Source organism: Anabrus simplex, chromosome 11 (assembly GCF_040414725.1).
Source record: "Anabrus simplex isolate iqAnaSimp1 chromosome 11, ASM4041472v1, whole genome shotgun sequence".
Taxonomy (NCBI): Eukaryota; Metazoa; Arthropoda; class Insecta; order Orthoptera; family Tettigoniidae; genus Anabrus; species Anabrus simplex.
Genome location: NC_090275.1, coordinates 84,876,953 through 84,902,644, shown reverse-complemented (window position 1 = coordinate 84,902,644; position 25,692 = coordinate 84,876,953). Strand labels below are relative to the sequence as shown.

Here is a 25,692-nt window from a genome sequence, read left to right as displayed (position 1 = left end):
CTTCTCAAATTTTTAATTCAGTACATCTACAGGTCCTACCAAAAGTTTAAAGACGCCTGTATATTTCATGAACATGATTCCTGTCCTAAATTTTTAGTCTCAGGCATGCGATTGTTTGCAGAGACTAGAACATATTTAGAGGAACATTTGCTGAAATTTTCATTAAAATGTCATTCTTTGTTTTGAAGTTATTGAAGTTCTTGTTTATAATAATTGGAAAGAAAATGGCTATTTTTTAATACTTGAGGAGATCGGGACAATACAATATGAGGATTACAGTAATAATTTTTGTTATGGAGAAACACAGATATCTATAGAATATTCATAATTGTAATAGAGAAACAGAATATATTTCAATTTAAAAATATCCTCAGTTTTATAACTCGCAACAGAACCACAGAAAGTGGTAAAAAAAAAAAAACATTCCTTGACCTTGGATGGACAGGAGACCCCTCATGCTACGAAGATAATTTGTGTGTTACGTTGTAGTGGGATGTCTACAGTACAACATAACACAAAAATGATCTCTGTAGCTTGAGGAGCCTCCTGTCCAGCCAAGTTCAAGTAATGTTTGTTCTTTTACCACTTTCTGTGGTTCTGTTGTGAGCTATTAAACGGGGATATTTTTAAATGGAAACATATTCAGTTGTTCTATTACAATTATAAATATTGTTCAGTTATCTGTGTTCTCCATAACAAAGATTATTAATGTAATCCCCATATTGTACCGTCCAGAGCTATTTTCTTTCCAATTATTAGTACATTAAAAACACAGTAACTCTATAACAAAGAACAGTATTTTAATGAAAATTTCAGCAAATGTTCCTCTAAATATGTTCTAGTTCCCTGTAAACAATCATATGCCTGAGACTAAAAGTTTAAGGACAGGAATCATGTTAATGAAATATGCAGGTGTCCTTGAACTTTTGGTAGGACCTGTAGTTGTTGCACTTCTTTGCCGTTCTTTCCCCAGATCACATCTGCAAATAGCAGTATCTTCATCTCTTTATTTCCATAGGCTTCCTTTGTTTCTTTTACACTTTTGTCCATGACCATAATAAACAAAAGAGGTGACAGCACACTTCCCTGTCTTAGTCCAGTCTTATTCCTAAACCATTCTGTCTTTCTGACTGGGGTCAGTACTCTGCTAACACAGCTGTTGTACATTGCTTGCACCATTTTCTAAAATTTCTCTTCCGAGTTGTTGTGATTATTGGGATTTGATTATTTGGACTCGGAAGACGGCGATGAATTGTGTATGTAAAGTATTTATTCAATTGTTTGTTTTGGTTTCTCCTCTGTATGTGAATTTTGGAATTGTTTAATTTGCTTGAAGTCGATATGATTTTAAAATTATTTGATTGTCATGGTAATTCTGGTGCATCCTGTACCACACGCGCCACATCGGCGTGGGAGATTTCCGGTTTCGTAAAGTTGCACAAATTTCGTAATTTCTAGAGGCTTCCTAAATGTTCTTTGTCAGCACTATTTTTTCTGCGCTCCTATTGGAGAAAATAAAAGGAAATGTGATTGGTAGGTGAAGGAAAACATCGTACGCTCATTGGCCGTGGTAAGATTTCATAATTTCCGGGGAGAAGCGTTGTCGCTGGAGCCTTGCTCTGCGAGGGTGTCTTTTCTGTTTGACCACTGAAGGGAGCGGTCACCTTCCAAGGTACGGGTCTTCTTGGCCCCACCATCCGGTAAGCACCGATTATTTTCTTTTTTAACTTTTCAGGTATTCAGTTTCAGATGTAGTGTTTCATTTAATTTATCTTGCCGGAGCGTACCCGTGTTTCCTTCTGCTTCCAAATGTTATCATTATGACTTAGCCGTTTCGGTAAGTCACCTCACTTTGTTAAGAGATAGTTCCAGTTTGTTGTTTTATAAATTAAATGTTATACGCCTTTCGAAGTAATCTTTATAAGTAAATTTTTTTCCTCGGGACTATCTCATTCATTCCGCTTCAACGTGGATTATTCATCTTTAGGTCGGGTACCCTTTCTCAGAAGTGTTTTTGAGGGGGCTACCCACCGAAGATGCTCTGCTCCATGATTATACGTAAATATTTTTCTCCTTAGATGTATCTTTTCACTTTAGTTTAACGTTACCTTCCTTTTTTTTATTTCAAACTGTTTTGGGTTTTTAAAGGTAACGCCACGACAGTGGAACGTCATGTGTGATGTTCCGGTGTAAAAGAAATTTAATAACTAAATGCTACCCTCATGTAAACTGTAAATTGTAATCGTTGTTGAAATTATGCCGTCAGAATTTTAATGATATATTGGCTATTGTTTTATATATGAAATTGAATCTAAATTGTTAAGTAAAGTTTAGGATTACATTGACTTCGCTTCTTCAGTATTACCAATACCTTCCACCGCCTGGATATGGTTCCCAGACGCTTCCCGGTTATCCTTTCTTAATAGTCATGTTGGTTAAACTGTTTGTTTATTTCCTGTGATTAATGTGCTTGCAAATTTAGTTTCGTACATGTTGACATGCCTAGTGTACAGTACTTTTAGTGAAAGCATTACGGTAGCAAACATTTTCTCTTCATTAAACCTATTAATTGTAACCTTACCCTTTGGAGAGGTTGCAGTATGTTAAAATAAAAAAAAAAAGGAAGGTAACGTTAAACTAAAGTGAAAAGATACATCTAAGGAGAAAAATATTTACGTATAATCATGGAGCAGAGCATCTTCGGTGGGTAGCCCCCTCAAAAACACTTCTGAGAAAGGGTACCCGACCTAAAGATGAATAATCCACGTTGAAGCGGAATGAATGAGATAGTCCCGAGGAAAAAAATTTACTTATAAAGATTACTTCGAAAGGCGTATAACATTTAATTTATAAAACAACAAACTGGAACTATCTCTTAACAAAGTGAGGTGACTTACCGAAACGGCTAAGTCATAATGATAACATTTGGAAGCAGAAGGAAACACGGGTACGCTCCGGCAAGATAAATTAAATGAAACACTACATCTGAAACTGAATACCTGAAAAGTTAAAAAAGAAAATAATCGGTGCTTACCGGATGGTGGGGCCAAGAAGACCCGTACCTTGGAAGGTGACCGCTCCCTTCAGTGGTCAAACAGAAAAGACACCCTCGCAGAGCAAGGCTCCAGCGACAACGCTTCTCCCCGGAAATTATGAAATCTTACCACGGCCAATGAGCGTACGATGTTTTCCTTCACCTACCAATCACATTTCCTTTTATTTTCTCCAATAGGAGCGCAGAAAAAATAGTGCTGACAAAGAACATTTAGGAAGCCTCTAGAAATTACGAAATTTGTGCAACTTTACGAAACCGGAAATCTCCCACGCCGATGTGGCGCGTGTGGTACAGGATGCACCAGAATTACCATGACAATCAAATAATTTTAAAATCATATCGACTTCAAGCAAATTAAACAATTCCAAAATTCACATACAGAGGAGAAACCAAAACAAACAATTGAATAAATACTTTACATACACAATTCATCGCCGTCTTCCGAGTCCAAATAATCAAATCCCAATAATCACAACACGAGTCCCTTTTTTAACCATGGTTTCCCAAACCTTCTCTCTGGTCACTGTCATATGCCTTTCCTGTATCTATGAAAGTCATGACCAGATCCTTTCCATATTCCCAGTTCTTTTCCATCAGCTGTCTCATGCTAAAGATTGGGTCCGCTGTAGATCTTCTACTCCTGAAGCCATATTGTTCCTCTTGTAACTCTCCTTCAGTCTTCTTATTCTTCTTTCTAATATCCTTTCCAGTGTTTTAACTACGTACGATATAAGTGTGATTCCTCTATAGTTACCACAAACTTTCTTGTCCTCTTTCTTAAACACTGATATTATTATCCCTTTTTTTCAGTCTTCTGGTACACATTTATGTTTCCACATACACTTTAGTAGTCAGTACAACCATTGCATACCAACAGGTCCAGCAGCCTTTATCATTTCCACACTGATTTCATCCATCCCTGTTGTTTTTCCCATCTTCATCTTTTGTACCGGTAACTCCACCTCCCACATTGTTATATCATCCTCTGTTGTTGAGTTCTCACACTGTATTGCTTCTATCTCTCAATAGCTTATCAAAATACTCCTTCCATCTTCTCTCTATCTCTTCTGGGTGTGTTAAGTTTCCCGTCTTCCTTTTTCACTAGCTTTGTGGTGACTCTTTCTGTCCTCTTACTTCTTATAAGTCCATACAGCATCCTTTTACTGCCACTTACATCCGCTTCCATTTTTTGTGTAAATTCTTTCCAACTCTTCTTCTTTTCTTCTCCTAGGGTAGGAGATGTTGTGATGTACAATTTTTAATCACTAGATTGCCTACCGAAAGCCTGGGTTCAGTTCCAAACCTCTCCGCAGTGTTGATATGAAATGAGGGCATATGCTCCTGTTGATCGTGACTCGTCTGTCAGGTAGCGACGTTAAGCCTTGAGCAGACCCTTGATGCTAGGTGCTATTTGACAGGTGTAGGCTATGTGCTGGCACTCGATTTTATATATCATGTCATTCATTTCATCTCATTGACTCATCTGAGGGGGTTGACATCAGAAAGGGCATAAAAACTTGCTACAGAGATTCATTTCACTTCATAACCGACCCCGTAGAGGAATGGGACAAGGGTTGGACATATACTAATGGTATATTTATCTGGTTCTCATTTTCACACCACATAGCTTATTTACTATACCTTATTTAAGGTACACTTCCTTATCCGTTATAGCCCTTTCTCGTGCCAGCATTGCCGAAACCTGCATGCATTAGTGCGGCAAATGTTGATTATTTTTACATATTATTAGTTGACAATAACCCTAGAAACGGAAGTGAGGGGTAGGCATACATATTGTACATTAGTTGTGAATTGGCTCATTTAGGCCTACACAAAGTACTTAAAGCCATTTATTTGCCTTCTTTTGTGTGCATATTTCTTTCATTCTTTTACTGTGGATCTCTTTTCTGTCTTTGGTCCAAGTTGCTCCAGGCGTTTTCTTCAGTTTGTCCTCTTCGCCAACTTGCCATTCGTGAATTTTGGGTATAAAGATCTCTTTGTTTTGAATACTACCTTATGTGATTCCTGCTAATTTAAGTTTTTATTTTGCTTACCCTTTCGAGCTCTGTTTTTGCTCTATTCCTGTTACGACACACTATTGCAGAAGATTTTCAGCAATGCTAGGATGTGGCAGGGCTATAACTGGAAAGGGATAGATTGTGGCCTTAATAGATGTACAGCTGCATCACGTGCATGGTATAAAAATAGGAAACCATAAAAAGATACCATTAGTACACTAGTGGTGTACATTTTAAGGGAATATGTTCTTCGTAGGAGATTTAAAGATTTTGCATAACAATTCTTAGCTCCCAAGTTAATTAGTTTCCAGCTCATTAAAATTTCCGATTGTCTTTCATGCTGTCACTTAGATTTATATGGAGGTCCCAACATTTTTTTGTTCTTGCAACAGCAAATAATTTTTACGTACAGCTATTTCTAAGTTTCAAAACAAAGTTATGTCGGTTTCTGGCATTAGCTGACAGGGAGCACTCTTGGGTACTGTTAAGTGCTTTCATAGTAATCCAGTCCTTGCCTAACAGAAGTTTCTGAAGACAGCCATTTCATCATCATAGTGCTCAGTAGGTCTCTGCTGTTGTGGAAGCGAATGATGCACACGTATGGACTTTGGGACATTTTGGCTCATTTTCTAAGGGCTGTCACATTTGGCTTTAGAATCACTTAATCACATTTACTTTTTTATATATATATTTTATTTTTATTTTTTTGGTTTGGAAACAAATATTTTTTGTTTTACATCTATAAATAAAAGTAAATCTTCTGAGTATAATTTAAGGTTGTCTCCTCTTCCAATGCTCACCTGTCATTGTGTTCACCTTAGATGTGTTGCTATTCATGTTCCTATCTTTCTGTACATGAACCAATTAATCACCTATGAACTAGCTTCTCACCAAGCTGGGTAAAGCTATAGTCCTGGCTCATGGACAGCTTGCATTACTGTGGATGTGTTCGGATTTAATGTGTTGTGATTGTTTGGATGTCTGGTGTAGATGGGTTGATATTTGAGGGCATTCTAAGAAATATATGTCACCTTTTTAAATTTTTTATTGCTGGTAATTAGTCTTATCTGTGCTGACCTTGCAGTACTTAATTTGGAGACACCTAGTTGTATAGTCTTAATGCTGTGTATGATGACTTTTAATACTGTAAGTCAAGTCCAACTGAAATTGAAATTCCAGCCAAAGCCAGGTTTGCGGGATGGCTCTCCTGCTGAATGGGCTGGTCAAGGTCACGAGCCAGTTCGGTCCCCTATGAGCCCTCCTGGACCAGATGTGTCAGAATACAGAGGCCCTCCGTATCATCAGAACCACATGGTCAATGGAAACTTGCCACCTCAACAGGTAAGCCCTTTTTGAGTTGGTCATTTCATTTTCAACAGCTGAACTCTTCATTTGAGGTTTAATGCTGTTGATTTGCACTTCCGGAGAAATTGAATAAAACTTCATTTTGATTCCTTATATTGGGGGTGGGGGGGTATTTGAGATGTAGAAAAGCAGTAACAAAAAATGGATAAGAAAAGAAATGAGAAGGCTAGAGATCTAGTGCTAGTGGAACCATTCCAGGATAAGATAGAGGAATCAAGGTTTAGGTGGTATGGACATGTGAAGAGGATACCTCAGGAGATGCAAGAGAGGGAAGTGGAAAGTAGGAGGCAAGAGGAAGACATACAGATAGATGGCTGAATGGAGTGGAAGAGTGGTTGGAGATATTATGAGAGAACTGGACCAATATGACACCAGAGAAATTGTTGGAGAAACTTGTGTGTGGGGGGAGGGGTGAAAGTTGTGCAAGATGATGATGATGATGATGATGATTGGATCCTTGGCTGAATGGTCAGTGTAGTGGCCTTCAATTGAGAGGGTCCAGGCAGTGTAGGGATTTTAACTGCGAATGGTTAAGTCCTCTAGCTCAGGGTCGGGGTATTTGTCTTGCTTTGTCATGCTCTCACAACAGTCTTCTTTCACTTTCTAGTCCTGCATTTTAACCACTCGACCATTGCAAAGGATGTTTAGCTCTCCACATTGATGTTAACTCGTACAGCCACTCCACAAAGTATGATAATACTTAATTACATAAATTGAAAATATTCATTTCACTGTTAATTACAAGGGTAATCCCAAAAATAAGGTCTCCTATTTTTTTATAAATACAGAACTCTGTTCGTGAGACTGTTGGTCACAATATTGTGAAGAATGTTTCCCGCGCTCGCATATAAACATGCGCACGCCCCGCTGAGGCAATTAGTCTTGGCTTGGCGGCCATTGAGAATGGAGCTCCCGTTGGATGTTGCCATCAAGTGCAAATTGCACGCAGTTATTCGGTTTTTGAACGCAAAAGGTACTGAACCGATTGAAATCCATCGCCAATTGCCGGAAGTGTGGTGAGTCGTACATGGATGTCAAAAATGTTCGTAAGTGGTGTCGAGAGTTTGCAGCCAGTCGGACTGAAATTCACGATGAATGAACAAAGGAGCAGGAGACCGTCAATTTCCGTCAAGACAGTCGTGAAGGTTGAGCAAATCATGCGTAAAGATCGGCGGATCACCCTGGATGATCTCTGGACTTTGGTTCCTGAGGTTTCCCGAAGTGCCGCTCACAACTTCGAACAGCATGGCGGTGAGCTGGTATGACATGGGTATACAAAAACTGTCACAAGTCTACAAAAATGCATTGACCAAAATGGTGATTATGTAGAAAATAGCCAAATGTTCAAGCTGTAAAATGATGTAAACCATTGCAGAAATAAACAGGTGTATTTATAAAAAATAATAAGAGACCTTATTTTTCGGCTTACCTTCGTATCATGGTAATTTCTCACTAATGCTGCTCTAAGTGATTTTGCATTAATGATATTGAACCTTTCAATGAATATAGTTACAGTTATATCTGATATAAAGTTTAGATGTCTGCCTCTGTGGTGTAGTGGTTAGTGTGATTGGCTGCCACCCCCAGAGGCCCGGGTTTGATTCCCAGCTCTGCCACAATATTTGAAAAGTAGTACAAATGCTCTGACGGGGTCCAATCAGCCTCGGGAGGTCAACTCACTAGAGAGGGGTTAGATTCCCACCTCAGTCATTCTCGAAGTGGTTTTCCATGGTTTCCCACTTCTCCAAGTACATGCCAGGATAGTACCTAACTTAAGGCCATGGCCGCTTCCATACCTCTTCCTTGTCTATCCCTTCCAATCTTCCCATCCCTCCACAAGGCCGCTGTTCAGCATAGCAGGTGAGGCCGCCTGAGTGAGCTACTGAACCCTCCTGCCTAGTTTCATCCCCCAACCCAAAGTCTCGTGCTCCAGGACACGGCCCTTGAGGTGTTAGAGGTCAGATCCCTCTCTGAATTTGAGGGAAAAACCACCCCTGGAGGGTAAACGGATTAAGAAAGAAAGATTAAAATTATATTAATTTTGTACAGTTTAAAAGTATCTACTAAAAATTTCAGAATAGTTCCTCTGGCACCTATCATTAACTTTACAACTTCGATATTCCCACTAACACCATATTTTTCCTTCAGATGGGGATCCACGGGCTTGTATATACTTTCCTTCTTTAGATTAACTCTATGTGGCAGCTCAGCATTGTTCTCAAACAACGTAGCTGGTGGATCAGTTACAGCTGCACATCCTTTTTTTTCAGTCAACTGCAATAATGTTTGCTCGACGTACACGACCTTCTGTAGCAAAACAATTAATTTCCTCATATACCTCTAAACCAGATTCCTTTAATCCCTTTGCTATCATCTTCCTAACTGAGTGATGGATGTTTGTTAGAAATTCTCCACAGTGATAAGATCCCAGAATATGTACAAGGCTTTCAAACTCGTTGCAGTGTCTACAGCGTTATCCAACCTGGGATCTGCCTGGAAGAACTCGTGAAGGTATTACTCATGGTTATGTAATTTAGAATAGAATGCTGATAACGAAGTGTAAGAGAAGACTGATAGGACATGCTGATTACCTTCTATACAGGATTCAGTAGTTACATAAAGATGAAGCATGTACTAAGAGGGTTGATTGTATATGTAATGAGTAGGGCCCGGATTTTTAAAAAATGCATATGCGCATATGCAATTGCATATTTTGACATATTTTGAGGGTTAGTGCATATTCTAGACGTAACAGCATATTCCGGTATATAATGTCTGAATTTAAGGAAAATTACAAGAACTACTAAAATAAATCTGTTTTGTACATCGCTAGCTAGTTGCCTATTTTATGTGCATCCCTCGCTAGTTGGTATTTTCGACTCTCTGTGTAACGGCACTTTACTTCCACAACTGACAATGGCAACAGATAGCTTAGGTGTGGGTAGGCAGGCTGGACTTCCCTGAATTCCTTTCTCTACCACAGCAGATAATAATCTCAGGGGGCTGGGCACTTGATCAGGACAGAAGTATCTTCAGTTCACTAGTTACGTTCCATTTTAATGCCATGCATCTCATTTCTAAAAGTGTTAGTTTTTAAAAAATTCCTAAGGAAAAGAGCAGCAGAAGAGATTTACTAAATCAGTGGGTGTCGGGTAATAGGGACTATTCAACAGATGGTGTCATCGTGTACTGTCAATTTTGCTCAAAGGAAGTGAAATGTGAAAAGAAATTTCAGCTTGAACAGCATTCAAAAACAACTGCACATATTAAAGCAAAGGAGGAGAAGAACAGCACACCACAACAACTACTTCTTACACAGGTAAAGCCCAAGTCCTGTAGTCTTAATACATTTTCAAATGATATTTGTAGGGCTTTCGTATGCAGCAACATTCCATGGAATAAATTAAACAATCCAGTTCTGCGATAATTTCCCGAGAAATATTGCGTAAATCAAAAAATACCAGATGAATCAACTCTTAGGAAAAATTACCTACCTCCGCTATATGAATCTACCCTGGAATTGATCCGTTCTGATATCGGAAGGAACTGTGTCTGGATATCGCTGGATGAGACAACGGATTCGTGTGGCCGTTACATAGCAAATTTCGTGGTTGGTAAATTACATCCAGACGAACCCGGTAAGCCACATCTTATTGCTTGTAAAGTACTAGAGAAAACCAACCATAGCACAATAGTAAGATTTGTAAATGATTCTCTGCGACTATTGTGGCCATCTGAAATTGAGTCTAATTGTTTTAAAGTGCTTGTACTGCTCACAGATGCAGCTTCGTATATGTTGAAAGCAGCAAAGGCCCTCCAAGTATTTTATCCAAAACTCATACACGTAACCTGTTTAGCGCACGGATTACACCGCATTGCAGAAGAAATACGCGCACAGATTCCAGCTGTTAACAATTTAATTGGATGTGGGAAGAAACTGTTTCTGAAAACACCAGCTCGTGTTCAGCTCTACAAAGATTGTCTACCTGAAGTTCCTTTGCCACCTGAACCTGTCCTGACTAGGTGGGGGACATGCTATCTGCAGTATCATTTTATCAGGAACATTTTAATGAAGTGAAAGAAGTGATTACAAAACTTGAAGATGAACATATTGCGTGTGTCCGTGATGCAAAAGGTGTGTTTGAAACCGCTACTGTTTATCAAGATGTGAATTTCAATCATGCACATTTTTCTAAACTTCCAAAAGCCATTGAGAGCTTAGAATCTTCTGGTACTCCCCCCCATGAATCACTTGATCTCGTTGAAAAAGCTGCATCTTCGTTGAATTACGCTCCAGGCGAAACTGGAGAGAAGATTAAATGAAAGTTAGAAAAGGTGTTGAATTCGAACCCAGGACTGAAGAAGATTAAGTTAATTAGTCAATACTTGAGTGGAACTAGGGTATCCTTGCCAGATGTATGCTCCAAAACGTTGGTGCCCATGTATAAGTACTGTCCAATTACGTCAGTTGATGTAGAACGATCATTTTCAGCCTATAAACTCATTTTGACGGACAACAGACATAGTTTGTCTCCAGAAAACATTGAAAGACTACTAGTTACCTATTGTGATGTTTCTTTTTGCAATAAATGATAACTGTAAATAGGTAAGTGAATAAAATTGCATGTTTTTTAGAGCATATTTCCTTATTTTTCGTGCATATATTGTAACTTTTTAGTGCATATTTGCATGCATATTTTCAGGTTTTTTAGTGCATATAAATCCTGGCCCTAGTAATGAGTTACATCAACAAACTGTCTCCAGACCATTGAAAAAAAGTGAAAAGCATAGCACGAGTTATACATGTCTGAATGCTCATTGATGGTATTCTGATTTATCATATCTAATCAATGGTTCTTTTTGTTCTAGACACCACATAGTGCGCATCCACCTCCAAGTAGTGAAGGTCCAGGCCCATACAACATGGGCTACCCACCATCACGGCCACCCCACATGCAGCCATCTCCTGTCAACAGTGGGCCAAGTCCGCAGCCATCTCAACCGCCCCGACCACTTTCACAACTTGGACCACACCCTGCCCACATTAACAAAGTGAGTAGACGTTCAAATTTATACATTAAGGTTTTATGTGTGATTTTTGTTTCCGTAAATCTCCTTTAATTTTCTGATATCGTAGTACAATTTTAAAATATGTTGGTGGATTTTATTTTTTTGTTTTTTTAACAAGAAAAGGTAACTTTCTCCTTTGCTTCCTTTCATCCAATTCCTGAGTATTCTATTCTCCATCTTTTCTTCATGTATCCATACCATCAGAGTCTTGTCATCTCAGTCTTGTCCTGCAAGGGTTTCTCTAACACTTTCTGATAGTTTTATTTCTCATTCTTTCTAATCTCGTTACTCCTATACTGCTTCTCAGAAACTTCATTTCTCCTTCTTATTCTTTGGTTACGTCTACAGTATTCTTATAGTCCAGTTATCTGCTACGTAATTCAGCAGTGGTACATAGTGTGCCAAACCACCAACCCCTGTACTATCCCCCCAAAAAATCAGTACGATGATATTACTCCGAAAGTGACACATACATTGGGAATAATTGAGGCGTGGACCCCGGCTAGGAAAGGCCGAGACATAGCCCTGAGCTGGAAATGACCCTCGTTGTCGATGAACAAGGGGTAAAAACTACAACTACCAGCAATGAAAAACAGAATGAATTAAAATTAGGGTTTATTAATAAGATTGAAATCAAATATTAAACAAGAGAAGAACCCATAAGTGAAAATAAAAGGAATGCAATGGTTATGAACAAGAATGTACCTTTCAGAAATGAATATCTCCTTATCAAGGCGAGAGCACAAGATTACACTTATTTCAATATTCAGTCACACATGTTAACAAGCTCAGCTCCTTCCAAGAACACCTTCATTACATCATAAGGCAGCGTAATTACCATTCTCACATCTCAATTTAGGTCGCCCCTTTTACGAGAAGCTTTTCCATTCATAGCACGTCTTTACTTACACCATTATGCAATCAATGATCTCAATAGCTCGTCAACAATCCGCCCAGCACGAAGAACAAAAGGACGGAGATATCGGTATGAGACTGAGATAAACATCCCTGGACCAAATTAAAAATGATAGATCAAAGGTAGGCGCAAAACAGAATACACGCAGCAAACATGGCGGCCACTCGGGCGAGCACACACCACGGGACGAAAAATAAATAAACAAAGCTGTATCGAGAGCAAAATAGGGCACAGATATAAACAAAGCAATAAATCAGGTCGACCGACATATCACCTTTTCTCTTCCCTCACTCATTAACACACTCACACATCCAGCATTCACACACACACATGAGGGTATCGGAAAATAAAAATGCAAACAGCCGTTCAGATAACAAAATCAAATACGATTCATAAATTACGACCCACGCGGTCATCACCAACAGGTCTCACATATTTCAAGTATCAGCGTGCACCCTGCAATTAATTTTTTTTACGGCCGGGGTGGTTGAATACTTTATTCAAATCCATCAGTATTGCGCGCCTCGTGCAACCTGAATGTAGCTTCGAGTCGAGACGAAGAGCTTATTATTGGGATGACGAAGTATAAAAGCACGCAGTGCACCAAAACGTAGCCACGCAGAGACCCATTTGCCAACATCACAAGATCACAAACAGACACATCCACACAAACCATATCATATAACAGAGTAGAAAAGATGTATGTCAACCAACTGTGAAAGTAAGCAATGAATCATTGCAAAACCAAATATTTAAAACAAACCAACATACCTGTAATTATCAATAGTTTAAATTAAAAGAAAAATGCATGTACGTCCAAAGCTTGAAGACGTTAAATGAATATTTATGACACAAAAACGCCACCTCGATCATCGTGGCTCCCATTGTTGCTATCTGCCACATACACAACGGCAAGATGAGCTTCAAAAAGAAAAACGTAACAGCTCTCGTAAAATGAACGATCTCCCTGTTTTACCACTGTGGGTGCTGCCCTCTGCTGGACATTACTAGATACATAAGTTATTGGGGAAATGAGGCTGATAGAAGCCATTTGCATAGAGAAATGTCACCTATGTGAACATGCCACAGGCAAGGTTCAATAGTAAGTTTGGTATATCACCTGTTTACTTCTCTGAGGACATCGTAGCTTCAGATCAAGCTTCTCACATTCTTAAGGAAAGCTCCTGCTTGTCTTACCTGGTCACTTCTTCCTGTTTCTGCAGTTATGCTCCATTGATACCCGAAGCTTTTTGTAGTTTATCCCCCACTGAGGTCCTCTCTTTTCTCTAGATGTTACCACAAACTTGCACTTTGTCATGCTGAACTTCATCCTGATTTGTTCCAATGCATCCAACTGTTCCTGTATCTCCTCTTCCCTGTTTCCCCAAACCATTAAGTCATCTGAAAACATCATTGCTCTCATTTCCCCCCTGTCCTTTTTGCTGGTGTTTTCATTATCTCATCCAGCTAGGGACCCTCTTAGAGGCAGCCCTGCCCAGGGAGTAGCGCCCCTGCCTCTCTGAGTCCCAGAGCACACTGACCCAGTATGTAACATTTGGTAAAGGGTCCCAGCTCAGGGTAACGAGTTAAGACCTCAGCGGCAGCAAAGGCGGAGAATATGATTCAGTACGGTGGAACTGGCGGAGAAGGCAACCCATTGCTCTGGGGGTAGGACAGATGGAACCCACTGCCTTGTGGGATGAGGAGGGATCCTCAAAGGCTGAGGAAGTAAACCCCGTAAGAACATCCTCAGTTACGTTAGGCCCAGCAAGCCAGTAAAAGACCTTATTTGTAGTTGCCTTCAAAACACATAAGAGCCTTGGAATGCATTTATCAACTAAATCAACCCCTATGCTGCCATTTTAGACTTTAGTCGAACGACGATTACACTTCGCTCGCTGCCGTATTCCACTTTAGTCCACGGCTTCAAAATGTTATTACCACATGATGCCATGTTGGACTTGAGTGGAAAAGGAGGAAAAATAGCTTTTGCACTGGTCTCCAGCGTGCTCCTGCCTAGTGGCAGACCGAAGGAGGTTTGTTTTAAATAACGCGAGTTGGCGCGAGTCTCGTTGGGTCATGCCGTTCTTCCCGCCTGCAAGTGTATTGTTCGTTCATCGCATCGTTTGTGTGTGGAAGTAAGTGTATTTCAATCACATATAAGTTTTAAAATCGTAATTTACACTGCACAAGGTGACTTCAGGACATAATGAGTGCGCAGCCGAAGAAAAGGAAACCAAAGGACGATATTTCTTAGTGGCTTTCCAAAAGTATATCAGACATTGACACAAAGGAAGATGATGACAATTTTCTCTGACGTGAATAGTGGATCAGAGTTGGATATCGGTGATAGTGATGACGGCAGTAGTGAGGCTGACAGTGAGTCTGGTGAGGCTAGGGAGGTAAAATTAAATATTCATTTTTCATTGCTTAATGGAGCATTTTCACAGTAAAGCTCCAAATTTTATTCGGCAGCATAGGGGTTCAGACGCTAGCATGAACAGACTCGTGTCAGGGATGATAGTTTATGGCCTGATGATAGACAGGGTCTTGCAAATTGTAAAAATCCCAGAGGAGACTAACACGGATTGGGACCATCAACTTACTCAGTCTCACAGAAAAATGTGAAGAACTAGTGAACCTCAAGGAAAGGAGGAAGTTAATGATATTGTTAATGATACTGGGGCTGAATGAAACCAAATGGAGAGGGAATGGAATGAAGAAATTGAGAAAACACTATACATTTTATTGGCTTGGAAATGACAGAGATGAGGAATGGTGTTGGTTTCATCATGAGTAAAGATCTAGAAGGAGTTGCTGACATTCAGTCTTTTAGTGAGTGAGTAATAAAGGTGACTGTGCATTTATTGAAAGAAAAACTTTGATACAGGTGTATGCACCTCAAACTGGATGTTGTCAAGAGGATAAGAACCAGATTCTTGATGCTTTGGAAAAATTATTAGTAAAGAGAGGGTAATCATTATAGAAGATCTGAATGCACAGATTGGGACGGATGGAACAGGATACGAAAATGTAATGGGACTTCATGGATATGGTGAAAGAAATATAGAAGGTGAACATCTCCTTGACTTCTGTATGAGGAATGGGTTGGTGGTGAAAAACAGTTGGTTCAAGAAGAGACAGAGCTATAAGATAACATGATACAGTTGGGATGGACTACAAAAGACTGTAATTGATTATGTCATCTCAGATGAAGAAAGGAACCGAATGGTAACATATGTCAGAGTAATACCCTGCGAGAGCCTTGACAGTGACCACCATCTATTAGTAGTGGAATTGAGAAACTTCTATGTGCCAAAAGTACAGAACAGGAAAATGCCAAAAATCAAAGTATAGGAACTCCAGAAAACAGATAAGAGAACTGAATATCAGAACTGAATATAAACCCTGTTACCAAGAGATGACAGGAAAAATGGAGAGGCAGAATGGACCAGACTAAGGGACACCTTGGTTAAGGAAGCAACTGAAGTTTATGGAAAGACAAGTATGAAAACATGGGAGAAGGAAACACCTTGGTGGAATGAAAGAGTGAGAGCAGCAATCGGGAAAAGAAAGCGATCAGGAGAAAAATAAACTGGATCTTACTAGAGATAGGGCAAAGATCAGAACCTCGATCAATTATACTGAAACAAGATACTAGACGTTAAAAGAACAGTTACAGAAGAAATGGACCAAGGCTTGGAAGATATTCAGTCAGAAACTGGAGGAGGACAGTAGAGGCAGTAAGAAATTGCTGTATATTGTTATCAGAGGAAAAAGGAAACCGATGAATACCATAAAGGCACTTGAAGATGAAAATGGAAATCTGGTTAGGACAGAAAGTGACATGAGAGAAGGCCTGAAGAACCATTTTGAGCACCTACTGAATAGACCAGTTCAAGAACTAAATACACAACCAGAAATCTAAGCCTACTTTCAGAAACCTCCCATCACCTGGACAGAAACTGAGGTAGTCTTAAAATGTATGCCTAAAGAAAAAACATCAGGTGCAGATGAAGTGAATGCAGACATGATAAAGGCAGCAGGCATCCAGGCTATACAATGGCTCCACAGAGTACTAAATGCCATATGGACAGACAACAAAATACCGGCAGATTGGAGCAAGGGCATTATAATTCCCCTTTTAAAGAAAGGCAGCAGATGGAAACCCACCAACTATAGAAGAATAACACTACTGTCTCATGGGCTAAAAATTCTAGGGATGATCATAGAAAAGAGATTGAGAACCATCATTGAATCACAGTTAGAGTAGGAGCAATATGGATTCGGAAGTAACAGATCAACAAAAGATCTAACTTTTAGCACCTGCATGATGGAAAAGTATAGGGAGAAAGGCAAGAACCTGGTCATTGTATTCCTGGATATAGAAAAGGCCTATGATAGTGTTATGAGAGTTAAGATGTGGGAGTGCCTGAGGAAAAGAAGGATTGGTAAGGAAAATTCAGATGTTGTAAAAAGACTGTTCTAGCTGTGTACAAATTGGGGAAGGTCAATCATCATGGTTTGAGACCAAGAGTGGAGTTCAGCAAGGAAGTGCACTGTCCCCACTACTGTTCATTACTGTTATGGACAAAATAATGAAGAACGTCAAGGAAAAGTTAGGTGAACTGAATGCACTGGTCTTTGCGGATAATATCATGATTTGGGATGAAACAGAAGAGAAGTACAGACCAGACTCAACGTATGGAAATCCCAGTTCCGTGAATATAACCTCAACATCGGCAAGACCAAGACAATGGTGATGGCTGTCAACAGAAATGGGCGTCCAGCAAGTGTAAACCTAGGAGACCACCAGCTAGAGTGTGTGGATAGTTTTCCTTTCCTTGGAAGTGTAATCTCCAGTGATAATTTGGTCAGAAAGGAAATTATAAACAGAGTGCAAAAGGGATCAGAATTCTACCAACAAGGAAGAACACTTTTATGGGATGACATGATTCCAAAACCAGCTAAACTGATGATGTTTGACAGCTATTTCATACCAATATTGACCTACAATATTGAAGCGTGCACCCTCACAAAAAGAGATTCATCAAGACTGCAAGCATCACTGATGAAAATTCTTAGATCCACCATCCAGAAGACCAAGATCGACAAGTTAAGAAATGATTAGGTGAGGAAAGAAGCCCGAATAAAGTCATCCCCATTAGACCAAATCGGCACATCCAGACTACGGTGGTACGGGCATGTTATGAGAATGGTACCGACAAGAACATCCAGAATAAATTTGGAAAGACAGGTGGAGGGGAGAAGACATGTAGGAAGACCTAAAACCCGGTGGGTGGACATGATCACGGTTGATCTAGTTACCAGAGGATGGACAGTGGATGATGTTCTCGATGACAGGTTGTATATGGACAGGAAGAAGTGGAATAGGCTCATTAACAGTACCTGGGAAAATGGAACTGTACAATGATAATGCTACTATTTGCTTTACGTCGCGCTGACACAGATATGTCTTATGGCGACGATGGGATGGGAAAGGCTTACGAATGCGAAGTAAGCGGCCGTGGCCTTAATTAAGGTACAGCCCCAGCATTTGCCTGGTGTGAAAATGTTAAACCAAGGAAAACCCTCTTCGGGGCTGCCGACAGTGGGGGTTCAAACCCACTATCTCGTGATTACTGTATACTGGCCCATTACCGCAATGAATAGTAGGGACAACATTGTGCTGCCTTGTTTCAGCCACTTTCCTGTTCCAGCCAATCTGTTCTTTCTCCTACTACTTTTACACAACTCTCACACCCTTGATACATTTCCTTCACACAATTTACAGTTTGTTTTATGATCCCTTTGGTCTCCAGTTCTTCCTTTACCTTGCTCCTACTCACACCATTTTTCTCTTCTTTTTCTTCTTTTATGACCACATAGGATCACTTTAGTCAGTCCATCGTTCAGGTCTCTTTGAAGGGATTGTTTGGGCTTTGCAGTCCTCCCAATACTTCTTCAGAGGCTCCTATCTTCGTGCCCTTTCCTCAGTTGAAAATATGCATGTTGTTGGTTTGTTCTGTGTAAGGGTAAAGCAGAGGTTTGTACTCATGAGTTTTGTATTCAATTTTATCTTATTTGTAGTATCTTCTGTTGTAAGGCCTATTTCCTTCAGATCCTCTCTTACTTCTCTGATCCATTTACATCCTGTTGTGGTATTTTTTGAGGCGAGATTGTGTTGTACTAGTTGTTTCAGAAGTCTCGAATCCTGCATCCTCATGATATGTCCAAAGAATACCAGTCTCCTCTTACGCATAGTATCTGTAATGGTTTCTAGCTCTTTGTAAACAACTTTGTTAGGTATTAACCGCCACTGTCCATTTTTTTGGTATTTTTTGTTGATGCAGGTTCTTCCAATTATGCTTTCAGTTTTCTGAAGTCTGTCAGTCTTTGATTGTTTGTTCAGGTAAAAAAGTGCTTCTGCTGCATATGTAGCTGCCAGTTTTATAACTGTGTTGTATTGTTTTATTTTTGCATTTATTGATAGACATTTCTTTTTGTAGATATCCCATGTTAATTTTTTGTGCTCATTAACAGTACCTGGGAAAATGGAACTGTACAATGATAATGCTACTATTTGCTTTACGTCGCGCTGACACAGATATGTCTTATGGCGACGATGGGATGGGAAAGGCTTAGGAATGCGAAGGAAGCGGCCGTGGCCTTAATTAAGGTACAGCCCCAGCATTTGCCTGGTGTGAAAATGGTAAACCAAGGAAAACCCTCTTCAGGGCTGCCGACAGTAGGGGTTCGAACCCACTATCTCGTGATTACTGTATACTGGCCCATTACCGCAATGAATAGTAGGGACAACATTGTGCTGCCTTATTTCAGCCACTTTACTGTTCCAGCCAATCTGTTCTTTCTCCTACTACTTTTACACAACTCTCACACCCTTGATACATTTCCTTCACACACTTTACAGTCTGTTTTATGATCCCTTTGGTTTCCAGTTCTTCCTTTACCTTGCTCCTACTCAAACCATCATTTTTCTCTCTTCTTCTTTTATGACCACATAGGATCACTTTAGTCGATACATTCGCTTGTTAATGACATCCTCCAGTGTCCTTCCCGGATCTGTAAGGTCCATCTGAACTAAGTCCATCCAGTGAGTTCTTGGTCTTCTTACCAGCCGTTTTCCTGCCACATACCTGTCCAAACTAACATAAGCTGTCCTTATTGCTCCATCCTCATTAGGTGCCTGAACCACCTCAATCTGAATATGTTGACCCGTTCTAACAATAATGTCTCAATCTCAGATTCTTCCCTTATTCATAATGGTGAGTACATCTAAAAACAAGGACCTCTAAGAGCAAAGTACATTAGAAGTCTGCTATAACGAGTACGGCATATAACGAGAACCCTGTTTTAACAGCAGTTTTTGTCTCTCCCTTCGCAATTCGTGTATTAAACGGTGTATTATCCTTTGGTTGCAGCAAGAGCCACATCACTGACGCATCCGTTATTATGAGCGATTAAGCATGCACGATTTTTTCCGTTGCAGACATTTATGCACGCAGCGATTATATTGCATGCAATCGATCATCCTCAGTATCGTTTCCTCGCCGTGTCCACTAGCGAGCTCTCTCGTCGACATTCGAAGGCAATGTTGGAATCGATTAGTAATACCCGTCGACTGCTGTTCTGTAAAGAAAAATGGGAATGAAGGAGGAGAAGATGTGTTGCGTAAATAACGTGTCCTATAGCAGTTGTTAAATCTTAAAAATAAAAGCTGAAGTGAATGATCGCTTAATTTTAAAGCTATATACTGCAATTCAGTAAGAATGGGCTATTCCTCAAGATATGGCAGAGGGCATCATTAATTTCAGAGGTTAGTTTTAATATTGTCTTGTGTCTGGTTAAATTTCGGAAAGGCTATTATCATGTACATTTGTAGTGAGAAGGTTATCATTTTTCTACTGGTGCTTGATATATATTCATGATAGGTCTACATACGCAGTTAAGTTAGGTTAGGTGACGCTGTTTGAATCAGAAACCTGAAGCATTTGCCACAAAATGCGACCTTCGGTACCAGTATAGTTTTCTTGCTATGTGCACTTGCGAGCTCTCCCATCGACATTCGAAGGCGATGTCTGAGTCCATTTGTAATACGCGTCAACTGCTGTTCCGTAAAGAAAATTAGAAATGAAAGAGGAGAATATGTTTTTTTAACAAATACGTAAATAACATGGTCGATAGCAGTTGCTGATTTGTTAGAAATAAAGGCTAAGTAAACTATTGCATAATTTTAATACTATACACTGGAATTAAGTAAGAATGTGTTACACCTCAAGATATGGCAGAGCGCATCACTGATTTCTGAGGTTAGATTATATCTTCTTGTGTCTGGTTACATTTTGGTAAGGCTGTTCCCATCTAAATTTATAGCGAGAAGGTTATCACTCTTCTACTTACGCTTGATATATGTTTTCATGGTACATATGGGGTTTCATTGTGTTAGGTGACACTGTTTGAATAAGAAAATTCAAGTGTTTGCCACAAAATGCGACCTTCGGTATCATTTTCTCGCTATTCGTGCTTGCGAGCTCTCTCCTCGACATTCGAAGACGATGTTGAAGTCGATTAGTAACACCCGTCAGCTGCTGTTCCATAAAGAAAATTAGAAATGAAAGAAGAGAACATGCTTTCGTAACAAATATATAAAGAACCTGGTCGATAGCCATTTTAATTGATTATTTTAACCCTGATGGTTCAATCTTGTCCGTATTGACATATTCAGTTTCTATAAAACACTTTTCTGCCTTCTCAATTCTTTACATTCAGGTCTCAGAACTATAGCAGTAAGTTAATTGACAATTATTGGAATAAATAAGATAATTGAATTACAGATTAGAAATGTAAATATGTTTTCTTTTTTATGTGTTAATAAGGACTTAAAGAAAGGAGAAATTTCAAGAACAGAGCAAAAAATATTTTAAATTTAACATATAGTGATTAACTTAATAGGTTTTATTTATTTTATGAATTGAAAATTATTCTATTTTAAAAAGTTTACTAAATGGCATCATCATCTAGGTATCCTTCCAGTGGGCTAGGTAAGATTTTTGTAGACAATATGCCTCCATCGTTTCCTGTCATTATAGAGTTCCTCTCCTTTCACATCCTGCAGTGTTGTCCCTTTCTCGATAAGGTCTGCATTTATTTGGTCCAGCCACCATCTTCTGGGACATACAACAGCTCCTCCTTCCAGGTACTGCCATTTCCAAGTATTGTCTGCGGGTTCTAGTCTCTTCCATCCTTTGCACATGCCCAAACCATTTCAATCGTGCAATCATAGTCTTTCTTCCATCGTACAGGTCACTTGCTTGTCATTTCTAATGCACTCATTTCTAATTCTGTTTCTTCTTGTTTTTTGCATAGCAGATCGTAAAAATTTCATTTCACATGCTTGCAGTTCGCTAATGTCTCTTTTCAATAACACACAGGTCTCCAACCCATATGTCATGATTGGCAGGAGGTAAGATATGACATTGTTTGTTTGGCTTTTACGGAAACTGCTTTGTCCCACACTAGATTTCGTACCTGATAGAAGAACGTGGAACCTTTTGTCACTCTGTTCTGGATTTCCAATTTCGCACTCCCCCATGGCATAGTAAGTGCAAATTTAGATACAAAGAAACATTTTATTTCTTTTTTAGGTGTAAATAAGGACTCAAGTTTCAAGAGCAGAGCAGATTTTAAATTTTAGTATATAGTGACTAATTTAATAGGTTTTATTCATTTTATGATTTGAAATTATTCTGTTTTTAAAGTTTTTACTAAATGACATAGTAAGTAAGTAAGTAAGTAAACAGTTGAGACACAAAGAAATTTTTTAACAATTTCAAGATTTATGTATAATTTGTTCTGTTGACTGTATTTGTACAAATGTATCAAGTCCAAGGATTTAGTTTAATGTTTTAACACCGCTGAAGAAGAGAGTAGTAGCTCTTGAAACATGTACAGTAGATAATAATAATAAAAATGTAAAGTATTGACAAGGCGGAAAGTGTTTTATAGAAATTGAACCCGTTTTTAACGCGTTAGAAATAAAGGCCAAGTCAACGATCTCTTAATTTTAATACTCTACACTGAAATTAAGTAAAAATGCAATACACCTCAAGATATGGCAGAGCGCATCACTGATTTTAGAAGTTAGTTTATATTTTCTCACATCGTTTTAAATTTCGGAGAGGCTATTCCCTATTCCAATGTAAATTTATAGCGAGATAGTTATAATTTCTCTGCTGGCACTTGGAATATGTTTTCATAATACATTAGTTAGGTTAGATGACGCTGTTTGAATAGGAAAACTGAAACTTTTGCCACAAAATCCGATCGGTCATCTGTGGTGCGGTATAGTTTTCTCGCTATATACACTTGCAAGTTCTCTCCTCGATATTCGAAGGCGATGTCAGAGTCGATTAGTAATGCCCGTCAACAGCTGTTCTCTAAAAGAAAATGCCAAATGAAAGAGGATAACCCGTTTTCGTAATAAATGCGTAAATAACACGGCCGATACCAGTTGTTAACTCGTTTGAAACAAAGGCTGAAGTAAATGATAGCTTAATTTTTTATGTTATATACTGAAATTAAGTAAGAATGGGATACACCTCAACACCTGGCAGAGTACATCACTGATTCAGAGGATAATTTATATTTTCTCGCGTCTAGTTAAATTTTGGAAAGGCTGTTCCCATGTAAATTTGTTGGAGGTTATCATTTCTCTAGGTGCGCTTGAAATACGTTTTCATGATACATATACAGTTAGGTTAGGTGACACTGTTTGAAGGAGAAAACTGAAATGTTTGCCGCAGAGGTCTCTGGAGTGATACTATAATTTTTTTCAGAATGAAATTAAACATTCACTTTTACGTAGTATCGGATTTAGAAAAATAACAAACGAGTAAGCCGTAGTGTGGATATCATCTGCGAAAACGCAAGTTTTGAACAAACTGATTGCCGTTTCATACAGATTTTAATGTGTATGGGTTTTTTCCGGACTTTTACAAAAATTCTGACATAAGGACAATCCGTTATAGCAAGTAAATTTTTCGCCGTTGTGAATTCTTGCTATAACGAACTTCTATTGTAATGAAGGTTGGAAACAAGGAAGATGAACAACAACTGGAGTTCTTGTAACTACCTGGGCACAGTAATTTATGGAGATGCTAAGGTTGAACATGAAATCAGTAAGAGTTCAGAAAGCCAATGCTGCATCAGAGTTTAGTCAGCAAGAAAGAGGTGTCACTGGAGACAATGTTCCATATCTATAAGTCTGTGTTTCTGCCCCTCCTTATTGTATGGATCTGAGACTTGGACTAGAGGAAACAAGCACGACAGCAAAGTAACAAGCTCTGGAATGAAATACCTATGTCAAGTTGTCAGCAAGACTAAAGAGAAAGAGAATACGGAACAGAGCTGTAAAGGAAGAGTGTGGGGTAAAATCTGTAGTGGATGACATTGATAAGAGGTCACTCAAATGGTTTGGTCACCTGGTCCTATAGATGTTGAAAGGAAATCTTAGCAAGCGTTTGAGGTTAGAAATGAGGGAACCAGGAGAAAGTGATGTCCATGAATGGATTGAGATCAGATGGTCAGTGAAATTGCAAAGTACCACGTAAAAGACCCAAATGAAGTAAGGCAACTGGCACATGACAGAAAAGAATACTGAAGATGGTTTTGAAGACCTGGCACCAAGAGGTAGAAAGGAGCAGTAAGGTGGAAGAAGAAGAAGACCGGAAAAGATCCAATGGGAAGCAGCACGATTTGTTCTTGGTGATTTCCAACAAAAGAGTAGTGTTACAAAAATGTTGCAAACTTTGGGCTGGAAAGACTAGGAAGCAAGGTGACAAGCTGATCGGCTGAGCAGTACATTCCAGGCTGTTAGCAGAGTGATAGCGTGGAATGGCATTAGTAGACGAATAAGCTTGAACCGAGTTTTTAAAAGTAGGAAATCATAATATGAAGATAAAGTTGAAATTCAAGAAGACAAATTTGGGGAAAAGAATTGTTTTTAGGAAGAGGAATTAGGGATTGGAATTATTTACTAAGATAGATGTTTGATAAATTTCCATCTTCTGTGACATCATTTAAGAAAAGACTAAGTACACAACTGACAGGGAATATGCTACCTTGGCAACAGCATAAAATGGAGTATAGAGGTTACTGATTCATTCATTTATTCATTCATTCATTCTTTCATATCAGGACGATAACACTGTAAGTTGAATGTCATCGGATGAGTAAGCATCTATTTTATCACCACCATAAAAGATGCCCATCAGTTTTCTGGAAAGATGTTTGGAGAATGCATACAAGTTAGGCAGTGATGCGATGAAGAATAAATGCGTGATCAGCAGTACACAGGTCCTAAATCCAGGTCTATGATGACATCCGGGTGACATAAAATCAGTTTCATGGTCCGTATCGCACTTCAATAGATTCACAATTAAGTATTTATTTATTTTCCACCTAGTCGATACAGTGATTGCTTAAGGCAATTTTAAAGGTCAAAAGTGGTACATGTTTCGTATATTATCAACATCTTCAGCCACATAACACTGTTTAGATGAAAAATATATAAAATTGACAAAGTAATGCTTTAGAGGAAGTGTCCTTAAAATTAACATAAGATTGACAAGATTAAAACAAACAAATAACTCAAGAGAAAATATATAAATTATTTCTACAATAGAAAGCAGTCGTCAAGGAAACACTTGTACAATATTCCATAGAGAAATTGTCCTAATAAATATTCTTTTCTTAATAATTCATGAAAAAAGATCAATTTATAAATTAAAAATTATACAATTTATAAGTAATTATCGAAATGAAGAAATCCTGATATCACAGTGCGGCTCTTATTATTAATGTAGATGAAAATATAACTAATTCCTAGTTGTCAAATCTTAATAAGCCTGCTTTCCTGAAAAATATATCAAGTTCACATATAATAATCCAAACATTCATGTAATAACAAATTTATTTAAGAGAAAAAATTTCAAAATTGCATTTTCCACCAATAACAACATGAAACATAGTATTTTCAACCATGATACAATAAATCTCTCGGAAAAAGATAAATTTTTTGATTCCAGTATATATAAACTCACATGCTTTGAATGTAAGAATACATACATAGGACAATCTGGCCGCAATTTCAAAGTTAGATATTTGGAACATGTGAATGCTGAAAAACATAGAAGATTCTCAGCAATGGGATCACACATGACTGCCACAGGTCATAAATTTACCAACAT

The 25,692-nt window shown here is 38.8% G+C and overlaps 1 protein-coding gene across 1 annotated transcript in view; it reads left to right on the top strand.

Moving 5' to 3' along the window:
- Window positions 1–25,692, top strand: part of mbt (serine/threonine-protein kinase PAK mbt) — a 100,072-nt gene that overhangs the window by 28,745 nt on the left and 45,635 nt on the right. The window contains exons 4-5 of the mRNA XM_068229640.1: window positions 6,253–6,414; window positions 11,308–11,490. Coding sequence (XP_068085741.1) covers window positions 6,253–6,414; window positions 11,308–11,490 — 345 coding nt within the window. The remainder of the gene's footprint in view (window positions 1–6,252; window positions 6,415–11,307; window positions 11,491–25,692) is intronic.